Here is a 27,666-nt window from a genome sequence, read left to right as displayed (position 1 = left end):
ACAATAGTAACACTTCAAGAACAATGATGCAACAGAGATATGAGATTTCAACCAGAGCCTTCCATTATACAAGTAATGCTCACACAAAAGTTTTTCAGGCACCCTAAATATGATATTCAAGCAAGGATTTTTAAGGAAACAGGTGGTCATGATCCCATGGCCAATACAAAACAAAGCACTCTGACATCACAGCCTGCTTTTTGCAACCCCACACCAAGTAAAGTGAAGAGGAAGATGAGTAAAAGCAATTTTGGAATCAACATTATAGATTCCATCACAAGTTTCAGAAATAAGAAAATGAAAGCCCTAGTGGTAAAACATATTCCTCACACTGGAAAGCTGCAGGCGTGTGCCCAGGCTGCGAATTACATCCTCGGAGAAGTCGGAATTCGCCGAATCCCAGACAAGTCCTACAGTGAGGATCTCTGGAGAATTCATTAGCACCTTGCGAATTCGCACCTGCTGTTCTCCACAGTTGCTCTGCAGTGAAGAGTCAGAGTTTAAACCATGAAAAATGTTTTACTCACTTGGTGAAAGACACTATATGGATCAACTCAAAGTATACAACAAAGGATATAATATTAGGATACACCAAAGCAGCAAATAATTTCACAATCTGACAATTATGATATTCAGTATGAAGGAAAATGTTAGTACTTTGATGTGAATGGAAAGAAAACCATTGTCGAACAAATGAACAACAAAGAAGGGTGTCAATGGCAATATCCTGCATTCACACTCCCTCACCCTTATTCATGCTTTCAGCATTTCCATTCAAAGTGTGATCAGCAGGTAACAGGGTAATAGCTCTGTTATTACCCTGCACACGCGAAGCGAAAGGCAGGGTTAAGCAATTGGTTCATGTCCGCCCAGCCGTCTGTCTATCTGTAAACGTCAGTTTATGATCGAGGAACAGCTTGTTCAAGTTGAATGTTATATTTTAAACATGAACAGGAAGACAAGTTTGCCATTTTACAGTACTTCGGCTGAATTCATCCCGATCGCACATGCGCAGAGAGTGTATATATATATATATATATATATATATATATATATATATATATATATATATATATATATATATATATATATATATATATATATATATATATATATATATATAAATATATATATATTTTTTTCACTCTGCCTGCCTGCCTGGCAAGTCAAACAAAAGCCGATGACATCACCAAAATTTTTTCTGTGGACCATTTTATCCCAAGATGACCCTCAAAATTTTTCATATTGATCAGTTGTAGCATTCTACATGTGCAATTATGACATCATAACGAAGGCACTTATGACATCACAAAAAAACAAATCACACTCATTCGCCATGAGGAGTACTTGCTATGTGGAAAGTTTCAATTTCTTTCTTGTGGCTGTTTCAGAAATACAGAGGTCAAAAGTTTTACCGTTTTTCCAACATGGCTGCTACCCCACGTGACTGATGATTTCATAATTATGATTACAACATTCCACATGAGTAGTCGCTCCGATGGTGAAAATTGTCTCAATCCGATAAGCGGTTGCGGAAAAAAAACACAAGTTCTGTGTGGACTGACATAAAAATAAACAAACAAACAAACAAGCAGTCATAGACTGGTACTGACGAAATTGTCAACTTGACCTCTGACCTTGTCTAATAAAAGCTGTCTCTAGAGAGGGTTGCGACGCAAACCAGAAGTTTCTATGATGATTCTGTACCAAACCATCAAAAATCGTAACGTCGACCGAAGCAAAAATCTCCATTTCTCCACGCAATTATTTAATATTATTTTATCAAAGTCACAAAACCGTAATATTCGGCCATCCACCAACAATCTTTACATAATCCGACGGCTTAGCGAGTCAGGCATGCGACGATAACCTTTATTGGGATAAAAATGACTTTTAAACACCATCTTTATCGAAAACACCGTCAGCGCGCACACGCAAAACCTTTACGTGACTCAACGACGCGTCTGCTCGAGCGCGTTACAGCACGTGACGAGCCGTGACGCGGCGAGTGAAATATTTTTTATACAATCTTAAAACGTCTCCAAAACATCCGATTTTTACCAGAATTGACAACCGAGTGTTAAGCATCCTAAGCGATCGCAAAAACTGAAGACAAAATTAAAATTGAAGTTAAAACGAACTCGTAACGTCGACCGAAGCAAAAATACTCCATTTCGCAACATGAATTTACAGAATTATGTTTGATCTCACTGTGACCTTGACCTTTGACCGATTTTGACCAAAATCTAATCAGCGCAAGCCATCACCCTCCTGAATCACGTGGTGTAATTTGACATTGGTAGCTTCTTCCGTTCTCGAGTTATCGTGCCTACAAACAAACACACAAACACACACACAAACAAACAAACAAACAGAGGACGGAAGTCATCAATATACTTACGAAATCTAAAGATTTCGCAAGTAACAAACAGACCCAAATGCAATACCCTCTCCTCTGGCGAGCCCGGGTAAAAAACGATCACCCTACAGGATTGTAGACAAAGGTCCCAAATAAGACACCTTCATATGTGTATTCAAGTAAATTCTGAAGTGGAGGTTAAAATGGATATGTGCGTGAATGTTTGCTGTTGGTTTGAAGGAGGAGGAGGAGGAGGAGGAGGAGGAGGAGGAGGAGGAGGAGGAGAACATACTGGACAACAGCGGTAGTCTCCCATAGTGCTAGCCATGTGCAGGACTTTTCCATAGTCCTCAGTACTCAGAACACCATGCTGTCGTTCCATTGCAAAGGCCTGGTCACTAGGAAGACATGAGAGTAGGCCAACAGCACAGTCATGTCCATGGAATTTCCAAGCCTTACAGTAACTGTCATGAGAAACATTTCAGACAAACAATGGGGCATTCACACAAGAGAGAAGATCATTGAAGAATGGTCCAAGCTGCAAAGATTAGCTAATCGCAGGTGGAGTTGCCTTGGCAGAAGAAATTGCAGCACCAAATCAAAATATCAATGAGGCCTCGCATGATTAGCCTTTCATGCAAGTTCTTCATCAGTATGGCTTTCCAGAATTCATTGATAGTATTTTCATCATTTACCTACCCTTTTTGCAGATCTCCCAAAGAAAACAAATGTGCCCATAATGGCATTATGAAACAAAATACAATTTACCTCTGCCAAAGTTATGATTTACAACTAGCATAACACTCGACTCAGGTTAAAACAGTCTGTAGCATAAACGTCGATATAATTTCAAAGAGATTATTGTTTTCAGTATTTATCTTTATCTTTTAGCAGCTATGCAATATAAGGTCCAAACAAAAGGCCACAATATGTAGCCATGCAGCACATTTTTATGTCTAATTTAACCACAAGTTGATTTCTTACCTGAAATGTGCATTATGTCCAGTGAGAGACAATTCATCCTGTGTGTTATAATTTGTGGAGTCTCTTCACCCTGTGTCTGTGTTTGCATTTGGATGTTGTTTTGAAGAGTCATACTTCTCTTATAAAGGAGGTTTATCTGTCTGTGACTGGTATCCTGCTAGGTCACATAATAAACAATTAATGGTAATGATTAAGACACATTAACTTTAATACATACGAACCATTCATATGTGGATGTGGGGATTTAGTGGGTAACTCATTTACCGAGCAGGCGAGCACATTCCTGAAGGGACAAACCAAACCTATTGCAATGGTGGTGTGTCAGCCGGTGAGTTGGTGGGTGAGTGAGTTACTGGGCGAGTGAGTGACCGGGTGAGTGGGCATGAGTTCTCAGATCGACTGTAATCTACATATCCTGGGGTGAGGCTCTGCATAGTTATTAATTTGAGAGGTTTGCAACATCCTTCATGAGTCTGACCGCTTTATTAAAAACTAAAAACCAAACCACAGTTTTGACGCGTTTCTCCAGCAGTAATTAGGAAACTAAACTAGAAGAGACATTTGTCTGTCTGTCCATCTATTGCCATTTTTCTCAGAGATAGCCATATTGATCTTCGTCAAACTTTCAGATGTTCATCAGTGAGTGCCAGGGAGTGTCTTCGGAATATATATTTTTATAAATTGTGGAAAGAAAATTGGATTGATTATTATTAACAACTGATCCCCGACTCCATTCCTTAGTGGGTGTAGGGAAGCGTTTTAGTCCCCACAAATAAGGGAAAAAAAACAAAATTTGATTTCTTCAAAATGCTAACTGGATTGGAACAGGACTGGGCAACACCGGCACCCCTGCTAGTAAACAAAATAAAACAATAATCTCTGGTTGAGCAACGAACTGCATACAACTGTAAAGCAACTGAAGTACGTTAGCACGTTTCTTTTCTTTTTGTTTATTATCCTCTGTTTTATCTCTCTCCTACTCCTAATTTCTCTCTTTCTTTCTATACCTATCTATGGAGAAGTGAAATATATATATATATATATATATATACATATATATATATATATACACACATATATATATATATATATACACACATATATATATATATATATATATATATATATATATATATATATATATATATATATATATATATATATATATATATATATATATATATATATATATATATATATATATATATATATATATATATATATATATATATATATATATATACATATATATATATATATATACATATATATATATATATATACATATATATATATATATATATATATATATATATATATATATATATATATATATATATATTGCTCACTTGGGTGTGCCTAGATTTGTTTGAGGGTAGAGGAGCAGCAGCTGAAATCTAAATCCTATCCAGTGTCCTCCTGATGACTCCATCTTTGTGCCTTGCTTGCTTGGGTTCCTTATGATGACTCCAATGCAGTATTTTGTCCTTCATTTGATTTACGACATTTTCAGGACTCTCTTCAACCCTATAAATTGCTCCCTTTTCATTTTCACTTATCCAAATCTGTCATCGTCTTATATTTTCCAAAGAACATTTCACTCACCGTTTTATTCAATGAGCCTCGGGATGAGGTGAACAACTGACAAGATTTCCTTGGATGGAGCCATTTTGAAGACCAAATTACAGGACATCTTCCTTATGTCTCAACTATCCTGTAAGCCTAGAAATGGCTTAATGGTTAAGGTGGCTGGCTTAAGATATTAGGGCCTCGAGTTTGAGCCCGTCATCTTTCCGAGGTTGGCAAAATGAGTACCAGCTTACTGGCAACAGGGGGCACTGCATCAGCAGCACAGCCATGCTTCAGCAATCATGCAGCCAGGAGCTACAGGCTGCATCCTCCACAATTATAATTGTCAATGTGTGTCAGTCAGTCAGTGTGTCTCCTCCATAACTCCAAAACCATGAAACCTAGTGGCCCCAAACTTTGTGTGCATATGAAGGGAATTCCAAGGGCGTACATGAATGAAAACTGAGTGTTTGGGTAAATTTAAACACTCCTTTTGAAGATAATTAATGGCCTACCTTCATGAAAGGCTTATTCTTGATCAGCCCAACTTCACTTCACAGGGGTCTTACCCACCATTTTGATTCGGCCTACTAAGAATGCCTTGCCTTGGAAACATGATAGACTCTCACAGACGAATTTAAGTATATAATCAAAATACGATTTTGAATACGAGGATCGGATCTCATGAACTAAATAAGTGTTGAAATCTGCAGTAAAATCTGAAAATTTAAAGAAATTAGCGATTCTTAAAAGTAAGCGTGTATCTTTCAAGCTTTAAACAACGCTGTGCACCCCTCCTTCTCCATATTTACACAAGAAAATGTGAAATTGCCAAAGCATTAAACTTAACTTTTTGTTACTGTTCTGTTTTTTCCCCAAAGTGTAACTTCATTGAGTGCAACAAAAATAATTAAACAGCTGAAGGATCCCGTTGGGTGAGCAGTGGGCGTGGAAACCATGGCTTGGTTCTCCATGGGGACAACTCCAGAGTGAGGAAGGCAAAATAAGAGGATTAGAATGAGTAAAGCAATGGGACAAGTGAACTCCAAGTTCAAGAGAGAATTCAAAAATGTTTTCAGTGGCTACAAAGCAATGAATCCCCACACGACGGCAGGATGGCCTAGACGTACGCACACTAACTCTAAGCTGTCGAGCTTGGGTTCAAATTTTCTCAACGTTTTGTGTGATGAGCGGTGTTATCTTCTATCTAAAAGCAAAGATGTTGTTTCACGGGTGAAACTGCGGAATTAAATAAAAAATAAAAATAAATTAATAAGTAAAAGTAACAAACAAGAAAAACAGCATTTTAATATGGGGGTCTGAGGGCATACCCTCCAGGAAAATTTTAAATAACTGATGTCAAAATATGCATTTTAGGGGTGATCCTGTCCAAATTGGAACCCCCAAAAAAATAATGCAAATTAAAGTGATATTTGGGGAAGAATTTTTCTATTCCACCTGAACATCCATTGCTGGGAAGATTATTTTCAGTCAGTACAGCATTTTGTCATCATAAAAGAAGTGAATGCTGAATACCACGTACCACATACCTTTCCAAAACTTTTTATGCAGGTGTTTTATTGGAGGGGTTTGGAGGGATGGGGGGAGGTGTCACACGTCACGTACTGGAGGGTTTTTTTTTGGATACATTGTCGAGCCTCGTATAAGAGCTAACACAGAGAACGTACAACAAAGGGAGCAGAAGACACTAGGGGTGGGAGAGGGAAGCACAAAACAGTAAGAAGCAGAGACATTGGGAGATCTGTGGAAGGGAGTGGGATGGGGCGGGGTACATGAGGTAAACAAGATGGACACGACAGGGACTTTCAGGAAGGGAAGCAAGTAATTTGAAGGAGGTTGGTTTGGGGTGAATTAACAGGGGCAGAAAAGATCATGGTTTTGGATGGGGAAAGAGATGGTGGTGAACAGCTGTTTTGAAGACCGAGAGGGAAGGGTGTGATTGAAGTGTGTGAGAGTTTGCTCAGAGGAGGAGGGGGGGGGGACAAGGAATGAAAGAGTGAAGGTGAGTAGTAATTCTTGATCTTAGTAATTTCACCAAAAGGGGGTTGCTGGAGGACCTTGAGTGCCCTGCAGAAACAGAGGGGATCACAGACAGAGCAGAGGTGGGCAGATCACAGACAGAGTGTGGGGGGGGGGGGGTGAGGCCGGAGAGAAGACGGTAGAAGACAGAAAGACCACCGGCCTACCTGTGGTGAGAGAGTGAGAGACCTAAAGACTCAGCCTCTTCGCAGGAGATACCAATGATCCTAAAAGCGTTGGTTTCCAGAGGGAAGCCGAGAAAGGTGAGAGGCAGGAGCACCAACGCAGAGGGGAGAGCAGTACTCCATCAGGCTGTGGAGGAAAGCTTTGTATGTGGTCAGGAGCTCAGGTGTGCCAAGGAAGGACTTTGCACAACAGAGGATGCCCAATCGGCGACTGGCCTTGGAGGCAATCTTGGAAATGTGGCTTTCCCAGGAAAGATCATGGAAGATAGTGAGACCCAAAGGCTTGAATATGAAAGGACTTCAAAGGGATTGTTGAGAAAGTAGATGCGGGGATTTTCTAGACGGTCCTTTCGGAGAGACATGGTGAGAGTGTGAGATTTGTCAGGATTGAAAGACATGTTCCAAGTGTTGGACCAGCTTGTGATGTTATTCCAATCTGCAGAGTGAAGAGGCTGATGCCTGCTGAGATATGTTGAGGGTGAGGGCTCCAATTTCATGTCTGGCATTGAGTATTTCCATCCATTGTTGGGAGAGCAGAAGCAGCATATCCAGCATAGAGTGACTTGGTCTGAAACCAAATTGATGATTGGAAATCAAGACATTGGAGAAGAGGAAGGATTTAATGTCTGAAGCGAGAATAGATTTCATAATCTTGCTGATGATTGGGAGAAGGCCGATTGGTCTGAAGTTGCAGAGATCTGTTTTTGCAACTTTTTTATGCAGTGCAGTAATGTTAGCTGATTTCCAAGCAGATGGCAGATGACCTTGAGCAAATGAGAGGGTGAATAGAACAGAGAGAGGGTGAGCAAGAACAGCAGAGCATGTTTTTAGGACATGAGGGCTGATGCCGTCTGGACCGGTTGTCGAATCTGAGCCGAGGTTTGACAGCAAGCTCTCTGCCTATGAAGAGAAAAGGACACAGTCCAGGAACAGCTGGGTGTGACTGCGTAAGGTGGGTGCAGATAGCCATGGGTTTGGGACACACGATTTAGTAGCAAACAGAGTTTAGGCAGTTTACCGGAATCACCCTAAATGAGCAAAGCCAGAGCATCCACGACCCTTTTAAACTCACACCTTCATGTGATGGAGTGGTTTCCCGGAATTATCCTCGCTCAAGTGTAAACCAGAGCATTCACTACCCCTTATGTTTTCTGCTCATTTTTTTATTTTAACTTGACCGATACTGGACTTATTAATGCCATAATGTCTGCCCAAAACACCTCGCCTGACACCCTCTTTTGTGTGCTCGTGGCAATTTTGATTGGATTACATTTCCTGTATTAAGTACGTTTTTGTTATGTCCGATCGTGAGTGCACTTTATTTATTTATTTCTCTGCTCGTTTTCATGTCCGTCTATCTTTTGTCCAAGGATTCTCCGTTTTCGTCGTCCCGTGCCTTGTTATAATAAACTATTGTTTTGGAAAAAACATGTTTGGTGTGGTGACCAGCCATTGAGATTTAGCCCTGAGAAACCATTTCAGTGCGGCATTAATGGCAAATCCCCGGGGAAGGTTAAAATCAGTAATGTTCTCGAAAAAAAAGACCAACAGAATTAAAAATTCTAACCATCCCTTCCAGCAGGGGTCAATAAACACACACTATGCCAGATGTAACATGTACATGGGAAAGGTGAAACTCGTCATTAACAAATGAGTTTTTAAATGTTGATTATATTTGCATTTAAAACACTGGTGGTATTGCTTGTCACACTTTCCTCATCCCCACTCCTCCCACCAGTGAAACCGAGATGAGAGCCTGATGGATTTATTGTGTGGGGGTATATATATATATATATATATATATATATATATATATATATATATATATATATATATATATATATATATATATATATATATATATATATATATATATATATATATATAGTCATGTGCCACATAACGACATTTCGGTCAACGACGGACCGCATAGATGATGCTGGTCCCATAAGATTATAATGGAGCTGAAAAATTCCGATCGTCTGGTGAAGTGTCGCCGTCGAAGTGCTGCCAGTCTTATAAAAGTACAGTATAGCACATACAATTATGAACAGTACATAATACTTGATAATGATAATAAACAACTGCAGTGTGGCCCCGTTATAACGCAATCGTTGAGGTCCATAAAATGTCATCGTGAAAAAATACACCCGTGCGGGAGGGACGGTCATTTCTGCGAGAAAATATATAGCCTCCTGAAGGTAGGGCAGTTTTTGCAAACTTTGAGGTCACGTGACGTGAAAACGAAAGCGAAATTCGAAAATCCGTCCTGACCAAATTTAGTATAGATATTGTCCCATAGATTCATATGCCACAATCAAATTCAAGATTGCTTGAGAAATGTTGGAGGAGATAGATTTTGAAAATCGTCATTTCCGCATGAAAATCGTCATTATCGCATTTTTTGCCAACTTTGAAGTCACGTGACACGAAAACGAAAGGGAATATCGAAAATCCGGCCTGACCAAAATTTAGATATTGTCCCATAGATTCATATGCCACAATCAAATTCAAGATTGCTTGAGAAATGCAGGAGATAGATTTTGAAAATCGTCATTTTCGCATTTTTTGCCATCTTTGAAGTCACGTGACATGAAAACGAAAGCGAATATTGAAAATCCGGCCTGACAAAATTTAGATATTGTCCCATAGATTCATATGCCACAATCAAATTCAAGATTTCTTGAGAAATGTTGGAGGAGATAGATTTTGAAAATCGTCATTTCCGCATGAAAATCGTCATTATCGCATTTTTTGCCAAATTTGAAGTCACGTGACACGAAAACGAAAGGGAATATCGAAAATCCGGCCTGACCAAAATTTAGATATTGTCCCATAGATTCATATGCTACAATCAAATTCAAGATCGCTTGAGAAATGGCGGAGGAGATAGATTTTGAAAATCGTCATTTTCACATTTTTTTGCCAACTTTGAAGTCACGTGACACGAAAACGAAAGCGAATATTGAAAATCTGGCCTGACAAAATTTAGATATTGTCCCATAGATTCATATGCCACAATCAAATTCAAGCTCTCTTGAGAAATGTTGGAGGAGATAGATTTTGAAAATCATCATTTTCGCATTTTTTGCCAACTTTGAAGTCACGTGACACGAAAATGAAAGCGAATATCGAAAATCCAGCCCGATCAAAATTTAGATATTGTCATTTTTCATTTCCAATAGATTCATTTGCTACAATCAAATTCAAGATCGCTTGAGAAATGGCGGAGGAGATAGAATTTGAAAATCGTCATTTCCGCAACTTCAAAGGCCTCGTGACCTTGACCTTCGGTGACCTTGAAAGTCATACCATCGTGTACGTCTCATCGACCGTTATCAGGATCACTAATGACCAGATCTCCCGCTTCAACTTCATTGTGAACGGACGGACGGATGGACCCATATTACCCCCTCACCAATATTATTAGGTCATTGGAAATGACCTAAAAACCGGGGTCGTGAAAAATCGGGATTCAAGAAAATCAGCGTTCAAACTGACAAATGCTGACCTAACATCCAAAAACACCCCTATTTTCGTCCTCTTTGACCAGTTTCTTGCACATTTACCTTCCAGCAAGTAAATTACCTTTGAGTTAAATAATTTTGCGAATAAATCGTTGTTACAATAGAAATTAAAACAATAATTGGTTTTTGGTAAAGCTTTTTATGTTGTTAAAACATTCGGACTGCTCTGAAAATAGATAACACAACTGACAGATTCTTCATTTGTAAATTATAACATCGATGCAATGATTACATATTTATAAAATCCAAACGCTATTTATTCACGTTTCGATAATAATCAATGCGAGAGGAGATTGTAAGCAGCCGCTAACAACACCCATGGCCATCATGAACAATACAAAGGTAAAACTAACGAGTCTTCCGTCTATCTTGGATGTGTGTTTCAATTGCCAACAGTATTCAGTACAGTAACATGCTGTACAGGTATGTAGCCTAGGAGCAATAGGCTATACCATATAGCCGAGGTGTGTAGTCAGCTATACCATCGAGGTTTGTGTAAGTGCACTCCAAGATGTTCGCACAATGACGACATCGCTTAACGACGCATTTCTCAGAACGTATCCCCGTCGTTAAGTGGCACATGACTGTATATGTATGTATATATATATATATATATATATATATATATATATATATGTATATATATATATATGTATATATATATATATATATATATGTATATGTATATATATATATATATATATAAGTATATGTATATATATATATATATATATATATATATATATATATATATATATATATATATATATATATATGTATGTATGTATGTATGTATGTATGTATGTATGTATGTATGTATGTATGTATGTATGTATGTATGTATGTATATATATATATATATATATATATATATATATATATATATATATATATATATATATATATATATATATATATATATATATATATATATATATATATATATATATATATATATATATATATATATATATAGATATACATAAGAGCCTGGTGTTGGCGCAGTGGTTAGGGCAGCGGCTTGGGATCCAATAGGTCCTGAGTTCAAGCCCCGTTGGGCCACTGAATTAATACACCAGGGGGTTGACTCAGCCTGTCATCCTTCCGAGGTCGGCGAAATGAGTACCAGTGTACTGGGCCGGTGTATACCCCGGTTAAAATAGGTGTACCATTTCCCTGTGTCGTAAGAGGCGACCAGGGTTGCGTCAGGTAGGGCATCCGGCGTAAAACATGTGCCAAATCACTATGCGGATCATACGGATGATCCACTGTGGCGACCCCTTACGGGAGCAGCCGAAAGAAGAAGAAGAGGAGATATATATATATATATATATATATATATATATATATATATATATATATATATATATATATATATATATATATATATATATATATATATATATATATATATATATATATATATATATATATATATATATATATTGTTACGGTTGTGGAAATTCGCATTACACCATAAAGGTTCCTCAGGTGAGATATATCGGTAAGTTCATGTGTAGTTAGCCCAAACCCGTTGTATACAGGGAATATATGTGATCCATTCGGGCTGCGACACTTCAGGTAGCCGTTTTTCTTTGGCTATTGTTAATTTTGTGCAAGAACAACAACGAACATCGCCACAACCAACATCTCACGATCACGCCATTCACTACACGACGCTACCTTCCACAACTACGCTACCACATCTTCGCCACTCTCCATTCAACGAGTACCGTGCGGGTGCGTGCAAGAACAAAAACCAACAACGCTTGTTGGGTTTTCCCGCCTAATTTCCCCGCCTGATGCTTCCGCCTGAATCCCCCCCACCACGCTTGGTGTGAAGGGGAGGGGTGCGGCAGCTCGCTCCCGATTGGTGGATGCACAGCGTGAGGCGGTCGGAGTGGGGGCACACCCCCTTCGAGAGCTTTCTGGAAACGCCTCTAAGGGAGGTGGAGACAGAAATGGGGCGGAGCGAAGGGCGGAGCCGGCCCCTACAAAAGGGTGGGCATGAAGAGTCGTGGTTGGTTGGTTGTTCCCTTGTCTCACTTGGAGGCTGAAGGCTCTTGGTTCGTGTAAGCGATCGACAAAAGGCGTGGACGTGAAGGTCGATGAGAACGTCGTTCCTTTTTCTGTTCCCTTGTCCCTGAAGGGGAATTGTGGGGAGTTGCGGTGATCGTCCCTGGTCGGAGGTTCTGTTCGTTCGTCCGAGCTGTCGAGCAGACCACACGAGCAACGCGCGGCACGAGCTCGCGGACCACGCCAGAGGGACTCGGAGTTAGGGTCGCCAAGGACTCGACGCGCTCAGGGAAGTCGTGACTTCCATTTCTTTTGGGTTTTGTGTAAATGTGTGTGTGTGGCGCCAGTCTGGTCAAGTGGAACTGTTTAAGTGTCGTAATAATTATAGTCGGTTTTAACCCTTTCCCTGCTTCCTTTTGAGTGTGTAATAAAGTGCTTGCTTGTTGAACTGTTTTCCTGTTTCACTTCGTCTTTTCTTTTCTTGAATCTCCATCTTGCATCACGTAAGGGATTGGTAGTGGGTGTACAACACCCGGTAATTAATCGGAACTGTCAAGGCCGACGATAACTCCGCTCGGTTATCCCTGTAATACGGAACGAACCGCTAAAGCGGTTTGTGTCCGGAGTCGGCCTGTGGCGTGGTCCCAACCCTCGGCAGATTACCCACGCGGGTACTTAGGTATATCGACATTCGGCGATTCACCCTATTTCGCGCGGGTAGACTGCGGACTGGGTGGTGGTGGGGTTAAACTCCCACCCGTGACTGGTTTCTGGCAGTAGTCCCAGGAGGGTCACGACTGAATTGTCTGTCCGGTGGGCGACGCAGTCGCGATTCGAGTTACGTGGCCGATCGCACGCCGGCGGGCGCGAATTCATAACACTGGTGTACGGGAGTGAGATTCGAATCCACCCCGCCTCCAAGCTAAATTCACGGGGAACGGACCAGGGGTGTGCGAGGCGACCCCCCGTTCACCCCCCAAATTACGAGCGAGTTAAATTAATCGCGTACGTGAAATAAGATGGAGTCTCAAGGTGGGCGGGAGCCGGGGGTAGATATGGATTTAGAATGTGTAGAATCCATGGTCCAGGATGAAATCCCCGTGCAGGACATTCCCATTGTGATGCAGGAACAGTTTCCCCCCCAACTGAACCCAGAGCCCGAAATGGGCGCGGCGGCGGCCGCGGTGTATGACACCTCCCCTCCCCCTCTCCACCAAAACCCCCCGATCCTTGCCGAATCGGCTCAGCCGAGTGTACCCAACATGGTCCAGCTGTGCGCCATGCTGGTGGGAGTAAACACGACCATGCAGCAAATGGGAAACGAAATGAAAACGAATGCGCAACAAATGAAAAACGAAATAAAAGGCATGAACGGAAAGATGGATACAAACACAAAAGAAATGAAAAACGAAATAAAAGGAATAAACTATAAAATGGATACAAACACAAGCAAAATGGATACAAATGCGCAACTAATGGAGGCAAATACGCAAATACTGCGGGGTGAAATGCAGCGCGTGGGGTGATGCCTGCAGGCGGGCATGATGGCGGTGCCACGTGCTGGAGCGAACAAGCTGAGGGGGAGTGCAACGGCTGTCAGGCCCGCAATGGAGGCGGGTGAGGGCAAAATAATTCGGGAGACGTGTTGGGCGAGACACGTGGAGGGAACAACGACGGAAACATTAACGGTGACACAGAGGGAAAAATTAAACGGGGAAACCGAAACGTATAAGACGAGATACGAGGTAACGAAGGCAATAGAAAAATTAAAATAAAGCCAGGAGGAGACAAAGGAGGGATTGAAGGTCATTACGGTGGAGTGTGAGAAAAGACTTCAAGACATGACGAAGAGAGTTGATAAGCTGGGACTGGAGGTAAAAACGGAGACAGAGGAACTGAGAAGACGGGTAGAAAACCACAAGGGCAAGACGGAAGAACAGTTAGAAGCCAAAGCAAGGTCGGAGTGTGCGGAGATGAGAAGGGAATTGGAAAAGAAGGCTTCCGAGTTACAGAAACACCAAAACAGAGAGAGGGAATTACAAAACGAACTGAAGATGTTGAGAGAAGAAAGAACGACAGCAGAGAATGAAACGTTAAGGAACCACACTGTACAGATCGAACAGCTGGAGGCGAAGGCCAGATTAAAGAATAAGATGCAAGAAAGAGTAATGAAGGAAGAACGAATGAGACAGGAGAAGGAAATCAGCCAATTGAAGGAAATAACGAGATTGCAGAATAAGGAACAAGAAAGACAGTGGAATAAAAGGCACAAAGAAGAACGAATGAAACAGGAAAAAGAAATCAGACAATTGAGGGAGACAACGAGATTGGAGAGGGAAGAACGAGAGGAACAATGGGATAGAAAACAAAAAGAACATGAATTTGAGATTGACCAATTGAAAGAAAAGGCGAGGCTGGAGTGCGAGGAGATAGACAAAGAACAGCGAATGAAACACAAAAAGGAGATTAACCAAATGAAGAAAACCATGAAACTGGAGAAACCACAAAACTGAAGGACAGGAGAGGAAACAAGGAAGAGTAATGAGACAGCAGCAAATGAAACACAAAACGGAGATTAACCAAATGAAGCAAACCATGAAACTGGAGAAGGAAGGACAGGAGAGGAAACAAGGAAGAGTAGTGAGAGAACAGCGAATGGAACACAGGAAGGAAATGAGCCAATTGAAAGAAACAACGAGATTGGAAAATGAAGCGCAGGAGAAACTGTGGGGTAGAAAACAAGAACAATGCGAGTTTGAAATTGAACAATTAAAACGGAGAGCAACATTGGAGTCGGCGGAGATTGAGGAGCTCCGGAGGAAGAACGACTCAGATGGGAAGGAAAAAGGAACCAGGAAGAAACAGAAATAAGGAACAAGGAGAGAAAATGTATAGAGACGCGGGAGACAGAAAAAGTAGAGGAGAGACTGCACGATAAAGACGGGGTTAAAGACGAGCACACACATAACACACGGATGTCGTGGAGGATAATAGGGGCGAGCTCGCAGAACGTGTTGGGACCCAGTGCAAGCAGCTGGATGGCCTCCTTCGGGAACGGAGGGAGACGCTATTCTCCCTTGAAGGTGATCACGACCAGGTGGGTTCGGTCGTGTCAAGCGAGTTTGAGGGGACGAGTGCTGTGGACAGGTGCACCTGCAGCTTAAGGGGTGTAGAGGCCCCGGAACCCCTTGTGATGGCACTAATCCCCAGCGTGATTGTCCGGTGTGTGTGGTGAAAGGTGTGAGTGGTGTGGTTGCGAGTGTGCCGGGGTGCGTGCTTCCCAGCACGCCGTGTGTGGATGAGGCACCCTGTGTGAATGTCACCGCGTGTGCGAGTGAACGGCCGAGTGCAAGAAAGACCGTGTGTGTGTGAGAGAGCGGTATGTAAGGGAGAGGACGGTCGGCATGCGGGAACACGCAGCCGCGTCTCCGAGTGTGAATGTAATGGAGTGGTGTGTGAGCGTCGTGACACGCAGGTGTGCGTGGGTCGAATGGAGACGACGACGGCGACAGATAAGGGACAGAGGCCGGGTAGCGGCCGTAGTTGTAATGGGGACCGCGCCGGGTTTACCCAGCAGCGAGCGCGAGGTTCGTGCCGTGCAGCGCATGAGGCCGCCACGTGCGCGCTTGCGGGAGTGAAACCCAGTCCGGAAACGCCAGCGGTGGATGTTGCCGATCCCGCGGACGGACAAAGGTTAGGCAGGATAACGGATTTGGACCGGACGGGTTGTCCACGCGAGCTTGTGTTAAGCTCCAACGGGCAGAGCACATGTGTTCGCGTGGGGAAGCCCTCGAAACGTAGGGCTTGTTTTTTTTGATGCGCAGGGTGACGTCATGGCTGTGTGTATGGTTGGAATCCGGCAGGAGGGTGAATCCCTGCCGGATGGTGCCGTCCAAGAGGGACGAGGGATGCGAACAGCTGCCAAGACTCGAGAAAGTAGGCTCGAAACCCGTTTGGAGGGGTGCAGGAGCCCTGTTGACGGGCTTGGAGCGTGGCTGCGAAAGGTGAGTATCGCTGAGTGGGTACCCCGGGCACCGGGCTAGTCGGCCGCGGTAGGCCAAGGGCCCATGGGGGGGGGCCGGGATAGCGTAGTGGGCACGGGTGCGCCCGCATGATGCAGGGGCCTGGGGCGCCATTAGCCGCGTGGGCAGTGCATTGGGCACTGGCACCCAGGGAAGGGGCCCGGGGCGCCAGCCTGCCACGTGAGCGTTTCAGGGGAGTCGCCAGGGAGGGCGCTCCCCGGTGTTTGGGGAGCTGGTAGGCTCGGAGGCAGTGTAGTGCCCGGGGGTGCCGTTGTTAGAGAATCGGCAGAGGGTAGTGCCTGCCAAGGGAGCCACGCGTCCCAACCACGAAACCGTGTGAGGTCACGGGCGGAAAATTGGGGGGCGAGGCCCGAAATTTGAGAGGACTTTGGGTTCCGGTTTTGAGCGGCAAGAGGTCTCCTTCGGGGCTCCCTGCTGACATTCTCAAAGTTAAGTTCCGGTTGTTATTTGTCCCGTTTTAACTGTTTAATTTTCTCACCTACATGTTAATGTGTGTTCCTAGTTCGGTTTTGTTTCAAAAATCGTGCTATTTTGTGAGTATTTATGTCGACGTTCTTACTTGGTGTTTGAGGCCTAGTCCTAGGTTTGAGGCCTACCGGTTCCACTCGGTGTTCGATCGGTTTTTTTTGTTTGTTTTTTCTCCCCATTACCTTCAATTTCTATCCTCCCCATTACCTTCAATTTTCATCCTCCCCACTTTCCAAACATCCCCCATTCTCCCAACTAATCTCTTTCTTATCTCAAAAAAAAAAAAAAAAAAAAAAAAAAATATACCCAACAACAACAACAACAACACGCTCACCTTTTCCCGATTCTGCTACTTCTTCTTCCTCTTAACTCCCTCCTCGTCTTCCTCGATTTCTTTTTTTTTTTTACACTTCCATGACCTAATCTGTTGAACTCTCTCATACATTAATATTAACAACAAAAACGATCTTATAATGCTTCATCTTCCTCTCTCACACATGTGGTACTCTTTACTGTTTCACAATGCACTTCTCTTCTGCTATTTTAACAGACTGCTCTCATTTCGACCTCTCCTTCATTCCTTGCCTAAAAAATCCAACTATTACAGCGCTTCTCTCCATGCTCTGAATTCGCCTTCATTGCATCCATCAAGAATTGTGTTAAATCGCATCTCTGACCTAAAACTTTTAAAAACCACAGTTTGCCATGGATGCTCGCTTTCCATCAACCATTCCTTTTTTCCAACTTCAGTGCCAACTCACCCCCCTCACCCCTCACTCTCACTCTCAAAGCAACCATCCCCTCTTCTCCTCCAAGCCTCCCTCTCACCTCTTTCAAAAATCCCCCCTCACCTTTCTCCCACCTTTCATCCCCCACACTCTTCCTTCTCTAAGTTGCCCCCCCCTCTCATCCACCAACCTGCCTCCCTCCACTGCCCTCTCACCTCCATCTCTTCACTCCACCTCCTCAAATCCTCAACTGCCATCTTCCTTGTCTCTTGTCCCCCCTCTCTCCCAGCACCACAGAGCCTTTTCTCCTCCTCATTCGGCCCCCCTCCCCTCGCTATTCTGCAATACCCCACACTCCTTCAGCAACCCTCCTTACCTCCCCCTCGTCCCTCGTCCTACCTTCCCCCGCCCCCTCCACCTCCTGCACCCAAAGCCTCCTCCCCTACCTCTTCATTAAAAGTGTGGACCTCAAATATCCGGGGCCTTCGCTCAAACCTTTCAGATCTTTCCATGCAGGTTGCCACTGACAAACCAGACATTATCTGCCTAACAGAAACTTTCCTCTCCCAAGAGGCGTCTCTCTCCCAAGTATCCCTCCCTGGTTACTCCCTCTTACGGTATGACAGACCTGAGCCTCGTCCTGGTGGAGGTGTTGCTCTCTTCATCAAAGACTCTATTCCTCACTCTCCCTGCACTGCCCTCACTCCCCCACACCCCCCAGGAATACCTCTGGCTTCGGCTTCCCCTCCACTCCCACCTCATGTTTATATGTGTACTGTACCGTCCACCGAACAGTGATGACTCCATCTACACCTCACTCTCCGAAAACATGGACCATCTTCTATCTTCTCATCCAAACTCTCTCTTCCTCTTATGTGGCGACTTCAATTGTCATCACGCCAGTTGGCTAGGTGTGGGTACCTCTCTCACCTGCCATGGGACATCAGCAAAAGCTTTCTGTGACTCATTGGGACTGACTCAATCGGTCAACTTCCCGACCCGGATCTCAACCAATGGTACTCCATCTCTTCTGGATCTGATTTTGACAAATTTCCCTGACAATATCTGCTGCTCTTCCTTCGCTCCAATTGGTTCTTCTGACCACGTCCTTGTTAAAGTGGACATCTCTCTGGCTGTCATCAGAGAACCACCTCACCGCCGTCGAGTCTGGCATTTCACTCAAGCCGACTGGCAGGGTTTGAGCAGCCATCAAACTTACAGACTGGTCTCCTATCACTACTTTCTCAAACATCAACTCATCCTGGGAATTCTTTCAAAGAAACTTGCTCTCCCTCATGCACAGATTTATCCCCTCTCGTGTTCAGTTGTCTTACCCTTCCTCCCGCCCTTGGTTTACTGAAGCTTGTGGTGAGGCAGTTGTCCTGAAACAACTTGCCTTTGCCTCATGGAAAGCAAACCCAACTGAGGGCAATCTCAGTTCTTTCCACAAAGCTCGGAACAAGTGTGTATCTACCCTCAGGAGAGCCAGAAAAACAACATCTTTCTCATCTCAAGTCTGAACTCTCAAACCTCTCTCCCTCCTCAAAATCCTGGTGGCGTTTAATCAAATCTGTTTCTGGTGTATGTTCCCCTCCATCCCCTCCCTTACCTCAAATGGCCGCACTGCTGATTCCACACGTGATAAAGCTGAATGTCTAAACTCGGTGTTTGCAGCTAAATCTTGTGTCCCAAACCCATCACTATCTCTACCCACTTTACCCAGTCGCACCCAACTGTCCCTGGACTCTGTATCCTTTTCTCCTGACAAGGTGGAGAGCTTGCTTTCAAACCTCGAGTCAGATTCTGCAACCGGTCCAGACGGCATCAGCCCACGTGTCCTCAAAGCCTGCTCTTCTGCTCTTGCTCACCCTCTCTCTGTTCTATTCACCCTCTCATTTTCCCAAGGTCATCTGCCATCTGCTTGGAAATCTGCTAACATCACTGCCCTGCATAAAAAAGGTGCAAAAACAGATCCCTGTAACTACAGACCAATCAGCCTTCTCCCAATCATCAGCAAGGTTATGGAATCCATCATTGCTTCAGACATGAAATCCTTCCTCTTCTCCAATGGCTTGATTTCCAATCATCAATTTGGTTTCAGACCAGGTCACTCTACCCTGGATATGCTGCTACTGCTCTCCCATCAATGGATGGAGGTCCTCAATGCCAGACAGGAAATCCGAGCCGTATCCCTGGACATATCACGTGCTTTTGACACAGTCTGGCACCCTGCCCTACTCACCAAACTCTCTTCCCATGGTATTCAAGGCCATCTCCACTCATGGCTCGCAGACTTCCTCTCCTGTCGCAGTCAACGTGTGGCCCTAAATGGAGTTCTTTCATCCCCTCTTCCTGTGCAGGCTGGAGTTCCTCAAGGTAGCGTTCTGGGCCCTGTTCTTTTTCTGGTTTTCATCAATGATCTCTCGGACTCTCTGGAAAATCCTCTATTTCTCTTTGCCGACGACTCCACCCTCTGCCGTACCATCTGTCATCCCTCAGACCGGCAAGCAGCAGCTTCTTCGCTCACTGCAGATCTGGATAAAATCACAAACTGGTCCAACACGTGGAACATGTCTTTCAATCCACACAAATCTCACACTCTCACTATGTCTCTTCGAAAGGACCGTTTACAAAACCCCCTCATGCACTTTCTCAACAATCCGCTGGAAGGAGTCTTCTCTTTCAAGCTGCTGGGTCTCACTATCTGCCATGACCTTTCCTGGGAAAGTCACATTTCCAACCTTGCCTCAAAGCCAGTCGCCCACTGGGAATCCTCCGTCGTGCAAAGTCCTTCCTCGGCCCTCTTGAGCTCCTGACTACTTACAAAGCTTTTGTCCGTAGCCTGATGGAGTACTGCTCTCCCCTCTGGGCTGGTGCTCCTGCCTCCCACCTTTCTCGACTTCACGCTGTCGAAACCAGGGCTTTTAAGATCATTGGCATCTCCCGCAATGAAGCTGAGTCTTTGGGCCTCTCACTCAATCACCGCAGGTTGGTCGGTGGTCTTTCTGTCTTCTACCGACTCCTCTCCAGCCTTGCCCCCCCTGCTCTCTCTGCGATTTGTCCCAACCACATTTCCACAGGGCGCTCAAGGTCCGCCAACAACCCCCTTCTGGTAAAACTACCAAAATCACGAATCACTGCTCATCTTCACTCTTTCATTCCTCTTTTTCCCGCCTTTGGAATAAACTTCCTCACTCTATTCTTTCCCATTCTTCCCTCCAGGCTTTCAAAACAGCTGTTCACCACCACCTCTTATCTTCCCCCATCCAAATCCTCGATCTTTTCTACCCCCGATAATCCACCCAAGCCCACTTCCTTCAATTCTCCTGCTTTCCTTCCTGAAAGTCCCTGTAATGTCCATCTTCTCTTCGCCATGTTCCCCGTCCCATCCCCATCCCTCTCCCTTCCACAGTTCACCTGTGTCTGTTCCCCAATGTTTTGTCCCTTCCACTCCCACCCCTCTTGTCTCATGCCTCCTTGCTGTGAGTTGTGTGTTAGCTCTCATACGAGCCTCGACCAAGGTATACAAAAAAAAAAAAAAAAAAAAAAAAGGACACCAACACAGGTGACGGAAATCTTGGTGGTTCGAACCGATAGTTTAAGCGAGAGGCGCTTGTTGAAGCACCGGGGTAGTTCAAAAGTTAAATGGATAGGGTAGATAGGAAGTGTACCCCACCGCACCATCCATCCCTTCGCTCTCGTAGTGGGCCGCTGGACCCACTTTGGGTAAAGATCGCTGAACTCTGAGGAGGCCATCCTGAGGCTTAGATTGGGCCTCGGCACAGGACGCAAGCCCTCCCTCATTCCCCTTCAGGAAGGGAACGTAGGGGTTGGGAGTAGGCTTGGGGACAATAGGTTAGCCGAACAAGGACGATAAACGGGGTTAGGGGACGATTTATAGAGGTGAAGTAAAGATAAAAATAAAAACAACAAAAAAATAAGTTGGGGCAAAATTGGTTTTTGACAAATTAAGGGGGTGGGTATCGACAGAGACAGGCAAAGGGGATAGATTAGGAGGGAGATAGTCAGGTAGGTCCGAGCCCGCCTTCTGAGTGGCCAGCACCACTGCACTCCCTCCACCAACCTCCACTGAAAGGCAAAGGCTGGCCAACTTCATCGGCTGGCTGTGTTACTTCAAGGCCTGTGCCGGCCCACTTCATCGGCTGGCTGTTTACTGCGAGGCCTGTGTCGGTCGACCGTCTGCCGGCTGTTTTACTGCAAGGCCTGTGCCGGCCGGATCGTCTGTTGGCTGTGTTTGTTGCAAGGCCTGTGCCGGCCAGTTCATCTGCCGGCTGTGTTTGCTACTGCGGCCTTGTCATGCCTTGCCTGCCTGCCTTTGCCATCCATGCCTACTGCCCTAGTCATCTTTTGCGCCCGTTCTGTTTTGCATTCCCACCCCCCCCCCCTTGTTCATTGCCATGTACGCCAGGATCGTCGCATAGTTTGCGAGGACTGCCCTGTGGCAGCTACAACACGGGCCTGCAGTGGCGGCCCGTGCACCGTGTTTGCATTCATCCATTCAACCATCCATCCATCCATCCGTTGTGTTCATTGCGTGCGCCACTTGAGCTGGCACTATTACACTTGAGTGTGCCATTACAGGAGCTGGAACTCCTGTAATACTGCGTTTGTGCAGCCCATGCACCGTTGTGGTTCACTGCGTTCATTTCAAAAGGGGGAGGCCTTGGACTGCGTGTGAGCAGCCGGCCACGTTCCCTGTCACCTGCATTGCCTGAGCCAGAGACTGCATGCGAGCAGCCTGGCTTCCTGCTAACTGCTTTTCTCTTTGCAGAGTCCATTGATGCTGGGCCATGGTTAGTGTAAATTTATAAGGTTAAGATGTACTGTAAATATGAGTGTGCCCCGGCATGTATGAGTTAGTGCCGGCAATTTTATTTAAGTCGTCTGTATGAGTGGGTTTGTTTAGTTCGTTACTCAGCCCTCAGGTTATATATTTTGGGGACACGAATACACTGAATGTCGCACTCAGGGATCCGAATGTAAAACGTATTAGGGGAGAACTACACATGATGGCACACGAGAATTTGACGACTTGGGACGAGTCTGTAAAAAGGGGAGGGGGTAGTGTTACGGTTGTGGAAATTCGCATTACACCATAAAGGGTCCTCAGGTGAGATATATCGGGAAGTTCATGTGTGATTAGCCCAAACCCCTTTAGATAGGGGAATACATGTGATCCATTCGGGCTGCGATGCTTCAGTTAGCCGTTTTTCTTTGGCTATTGTTAATTTGGTGCAAGAACAATAACGAACATCGCCACAACCAACATCTCACGATCACGCCATTCACTACACGACGCCACCTTCATCAACTACACTACCACATTTAATTATCTCGGCATTCTCTTTTCCCTCCATTTCTCCATCTGACACATATCTATATCCTTTTTTATTCCAAACCTCCATCTAATTATTATATATCTCATTATCGTTATCTAATTATCCAATTATCGTTCCCCTCAAACCCTGACAGATCAGTGTTGGCCCCACGCACACAATAGCATAATCGGGCGAACGCGTGCGCTGACCTCGTGGGCCATGGCGGATCCGTGGGTACTGCGCAAAACATGCATGGATTTATCCTCACACTTTACCGTTGTCGGTCCTCGCTGGCGGCTGTGGGTGTTCCCCACAGACGACAGACGTTTCCTCACCTCTCTGGTCAGCGAAGCCCTGATCAGGCAGAAGCGAGTTGCGCAGTCCAGATCGCTCGGGCCACGTGACACATTACGGAGCAGGCATTGATCAGCGCTAATCGGAGGTGCCTGGCAGGCATGCGGGACCGACAGGACCCTTGGCCGGTCGTCAGGGCACGGCCCGGGGGTTCTTGCAAGGTAATTCATGACGTGCAGTTCGCTATGGGCGATTCATATCATCTGTATGGGCCTTCTACCACCTCCCTTATTACTCCCCACTGGACCTCAAGCCAGCACCACACAGCCTTTTCTCCTCCTCATCCGGCCCCCTCCCCTAGTTCTTCTGTAATCCCCCACACACTTTTAACAACTCCCCTTACCTCCGCCTTACCTCCCTTGTCCTACCCTCCCCTGCACCGAAAAGCCTCCTCCCCTCCCTCTTCCTAAACAGTGTGGACCTCAAATAGCCGGGACCTTCGCTTAAACCTGACAGATCTTTCCATACGGGTTGCCACTGACAAGCCAGACGTAATCTGCTTAAAAGAAACTTTCCTCCCTCAAGACGTCTCGGACTCCCTAGTATCTCTCCTGGTTACTCCCTCCTCCGGTATGACAGACCTGAGCCTCGTCCTGGTGGAGAGGTTGCTCTCTTCATCAAAGACTATTCCTCTCTCCATGCACTGCCCTCACTCTCCATGCACTGCCCTCACTCCCCCACAACTCCGAGGAATACCTCTGGCTATGGCTTCCCCTCTACTCCCACCTCGTGTTTATATGTGTGCTGCACCATCCATCAAACAGTGATGACTCCATTTACACCTCACGATCCAAAAACATGGACCAACTTATATCCTCTCATCCGAACTCTCTCTTCCTCATATGTGGTGACTTCAATTGTCATCATGCCAGTTGGCTAGGTACGGGTACCTCTCTCACCTGTCATGGCATTTCAGCAAAAGACTTCTGCGACTCATTGGGACTGACTCAATCGGTCAACTTCCCGACCCGGATCTCAACCAATGGTACGCTGTCTCTTCTGGATCTGATTTTGGCAAATTTCCCTAAAAATATCTGCTGTTCTTCCTCCGCTCCAATCGGTTCTTCTGACCACGTGCTTTTACAAAGTAAACATCTCTCTGACTGTTATTAGAGAACCACCTCAGCGCCGTCGAGTCAGGCATTTCACTCAGGCTGACTGGCAGGGTCTCCAAGCAGCCATCAAACTTCAAGACTGGTCTCCCATCGCTACTTTCTCCAACATAACCTCGTCCTGGGAATTCTTGCAAAGAAACTTGCTCTCTCTCTCTCATGCACAGATTTATCCCCTCTCGTCTTCAGTTGTCCTACCCTTCTTCCCGCCCATGGTTCACTGAAGGTTGTGGCGAGGAAGCTGTCCTGAAACAACTTGCCTTTGCCTCATGGACAGCAAACCCAACTGAGGGTAATCTCAGTTCCATACATAAGGCTCAGAACAAGTGCGTGTCTACCCTCAGGAGAGCCAGAAAACAACATTATTATAATTTCAAGCCTGACCTCTCAAACCTCTCTCCCGTCTCCAAATCCTGGTGGCGTCTAATCAAATCTGTTTCGGGTAAATGCTCCCCCTCCTCCCTTACCTCAAAATGGTCGCACTTGATACCGCACGTGAAAAGGTTGAATGCCTAAACTTGGTGTTTGCATCTAAATCTTGTGTCCGAAACCCATCGCTTTCTGTACGCACCTTACCCAGTCGCACCCAACTGTCCCTGGACTCTCTGTTCTTTTCTCCTGATAAGGTGGAGAGTTTGTTGTCAAACTTCAACTCAGATTCTGCAACCGGTCCAGACGGCATCAGCCCGCATGTCCTAAAAACCTGCTCCTCTGCTCTTGCTCAACCTCTCTCTGTTCTATTCACCCTCTCATTTGCTCAAGGTAATCTGCCATCTGCTTGGAAATCAGCAAACATTATCGAACTGCAAAAAAGGTGCAAAAACAGATCCCTCCAACTACAGATCAATCAGCCTTCTCCCAATCATCAGCAAGGTTATGGAATCCATCATCGCTTCAGACATTAAATCCTTCCTCTTCTCCAATGTCTTGATTTCCGGTCATCAATATGGTTTCAGACCAGGTCACTCACCGCTGGATATGCTGCTTCTGCTCTCCCAACAATGGATGCCGGACATGAAATCAGTGCCCGACATGAAATCAGAGCCATATCCCGAGACATATCGTGTGCTTTTGACACGGTCTGGCACCCTGCCCTGCCCATCAAACTCTCTTCCTATGGTATCCAAGGCCATCTCCACTCATGGCTCGAAGACTTCCTCTCCTGTCGCAGCCAACGTGTGGCCCTACATGGAATTCTCTCATTCCCTCTTCCTGTTCAGCTGGAGTTCCTCAAGGCAGCGTTCTGGGCCCTGTTCTTTTTCTGGTTTTCATCAATGATATCCTCGTCTCTGGAAAATCCTCTTTATCTCTTTGCTGATGACTCCATCCTCTACCGTTCCATCTGTCATCCCTCAGACCGGCAAGCAGTGGCTTCTTCGCTCTCTGCAGATCTGGATAAATTCACAAACTGGTCCAACACGTGGAACATTTCTTTCAATCTGGACAAATCTCACTAGGTCTCTCCGAAAGGACCATTTACAACCGCCCTCCCCCCCCCACCATCTACTTCCTCAACAATCCCCTGGAAGAAGTCCTTTCAATCAAGCTTCTGGGTCTCGCAAACCGCCATGATGTTTCCTGGAAAAGCCACATTTCCAACCTGGCCTCCAAAGCCAGTGGACGACTGGGAATTGTTCATCGTGCAAAGTCCTTCCTCGGCCCACCTGAGTTCCTGACCACATTCAAAGCTTTCGTCTGCAGCCTGATGGAGTACTGCTCTCCCCTCTGGGCTGGTGCTCCTGCCTCCCACCTTTCTCGGCTTCACGCTGTGGAAACAAGGCATTTTGGATCATTCGTATCTCCCGCGTTGAGGCTGGGTCTTTGGGCCGCCCACTCTCACCGCAGGCAGGTCGGTGGTCTTTCTGTCTTGCACAGTCTCATCTCCGGTCTTGCCCCCAACCCCTTGCTCTGTCTGCGATATGTCCCCACCCTATTTCCACAGGGCGCTCAAGGTCCACCAACAACTCCCTTCTGGTAAAACTACCAAAATCACGAATCACTGCTCACCTTCACTCTTTCATTCCTCTTTTTCCCAAGCTTTGGAATCACTCCCACACTCTCTTCAATCCCATTCTTCCTTCCAGGCCTTCAAAACAGCAGTTCACCACCTCCTCCGATCTTCCCCCCATCCAAAACCTCGATCTTTTCTACCCCCATTAATCCACCCCAAAGCCACCTCCTTCAAATTCCCTACTTTCCTTCCTGAAAGTCCCTGCAATGTCCATGTTGTGTACCCCGTGTTCCCCACCCCATCCCTCTCCCTTCCACAGATCTCCTAATGTCTCTGTTCCCCACTGTTTTGTCCTTCCCTCTCTCGCCCCTCTTGTCTCATGCCCCCCTTGCTGTGCGTTGTGCGTCAGCTCTCATACGAGCCTTGACAATGTATACAAACAAAAAAAAGTGTGACTGTTCAGTACTCTTTTTAGGGTTCGCACTGGGCACAAACATCGTGGAAAGCATCAGAGCATAGCTGAACGCTGGTCCACCACGCACTATCCACCGGTCTGTGTGGAGGTCGTTTCAATTCACCTCTTTTCAGCAATGTTGCTTCTCAGCAATACCACAAGGTTCAATATTTTTCATCTCCGCTATCATTTTTCAAAATTGCTTCTGATGCGCATTACGCCGTGAAGTCTTAAATAACTGTGCAACTTTCCGACCGCTTTTTAATCAAGCTATCACATTATTCGTTGATTATTCCCATGAACCCCTCTTGCAGGACTATTTGAAAGAGCCAGCTGCATCCCACATAGAGTGAAGTAATAATGAGGATAAGGGTGAGTTTAATCTTCAGAGTGAGACATGCACTGCTCATTTGAAAAAGTATAATTTGTGATTGTCAGTATTGTGGCAGGTCTTGTTTTCTTGGTGATAAACAAATGGCCCATCTTAATAGCTTAGATATCCAGACTGCCAACATCCCCTTGATTGGATGTCAACTC

At 45.2% G+C, this 27,666-nt stretch overlaps 1 protein-coding gene across 8 annotated transcripts in view; it reads right to left on the bottom strand.

The window, feature by feature from the left end:
• LOC147018851 (uncharacterized) overlaps positions 1–27,666 on the bottom strand; it is a 180,994-nt gene that overhangs the window by 107,228 nt on the left and 46,100 nt on the right. For 7 of the 8 annotated variants that reach the window (XM_085898926.1, XM_085898930.1, XM_085898931.1 and 4 more), the window contains 2 exons: positions 2,652–2,757; positions 331–480 (listed from right to left, as the gene is read on the bottom strand). In XM_085898926.1, the coding sequence (XP_085755052.1) occupies positions 331–480; positions 2,652–2,757 (256 nt within the window). The remainder of the gene's footprint in view (positions 1–330; positions 481–2,651; positions 2,758–27,666) is intronic. The other variant, XM_085898933.1, reaches the window with a different exon arrangement.

The sequence above is a fragment of the Eptatretus burgeri genome, chromosome 10 (genome assembly GCF_056783735.1).
Source record: "Eptatretus burgeri isolate ZD-2024b chromosome 10, Ebu_testis_v1, whole genome shotgun sequence".
NCBI lineage: Eukaryota > Metazoa > Chordata > Myxini > Myxiniformes > Myxinidae > Eptatretus > Eptatretus burgeri.
This window is presented reverse-complemented; position numbering and strand designations above follow the sequence as displayed.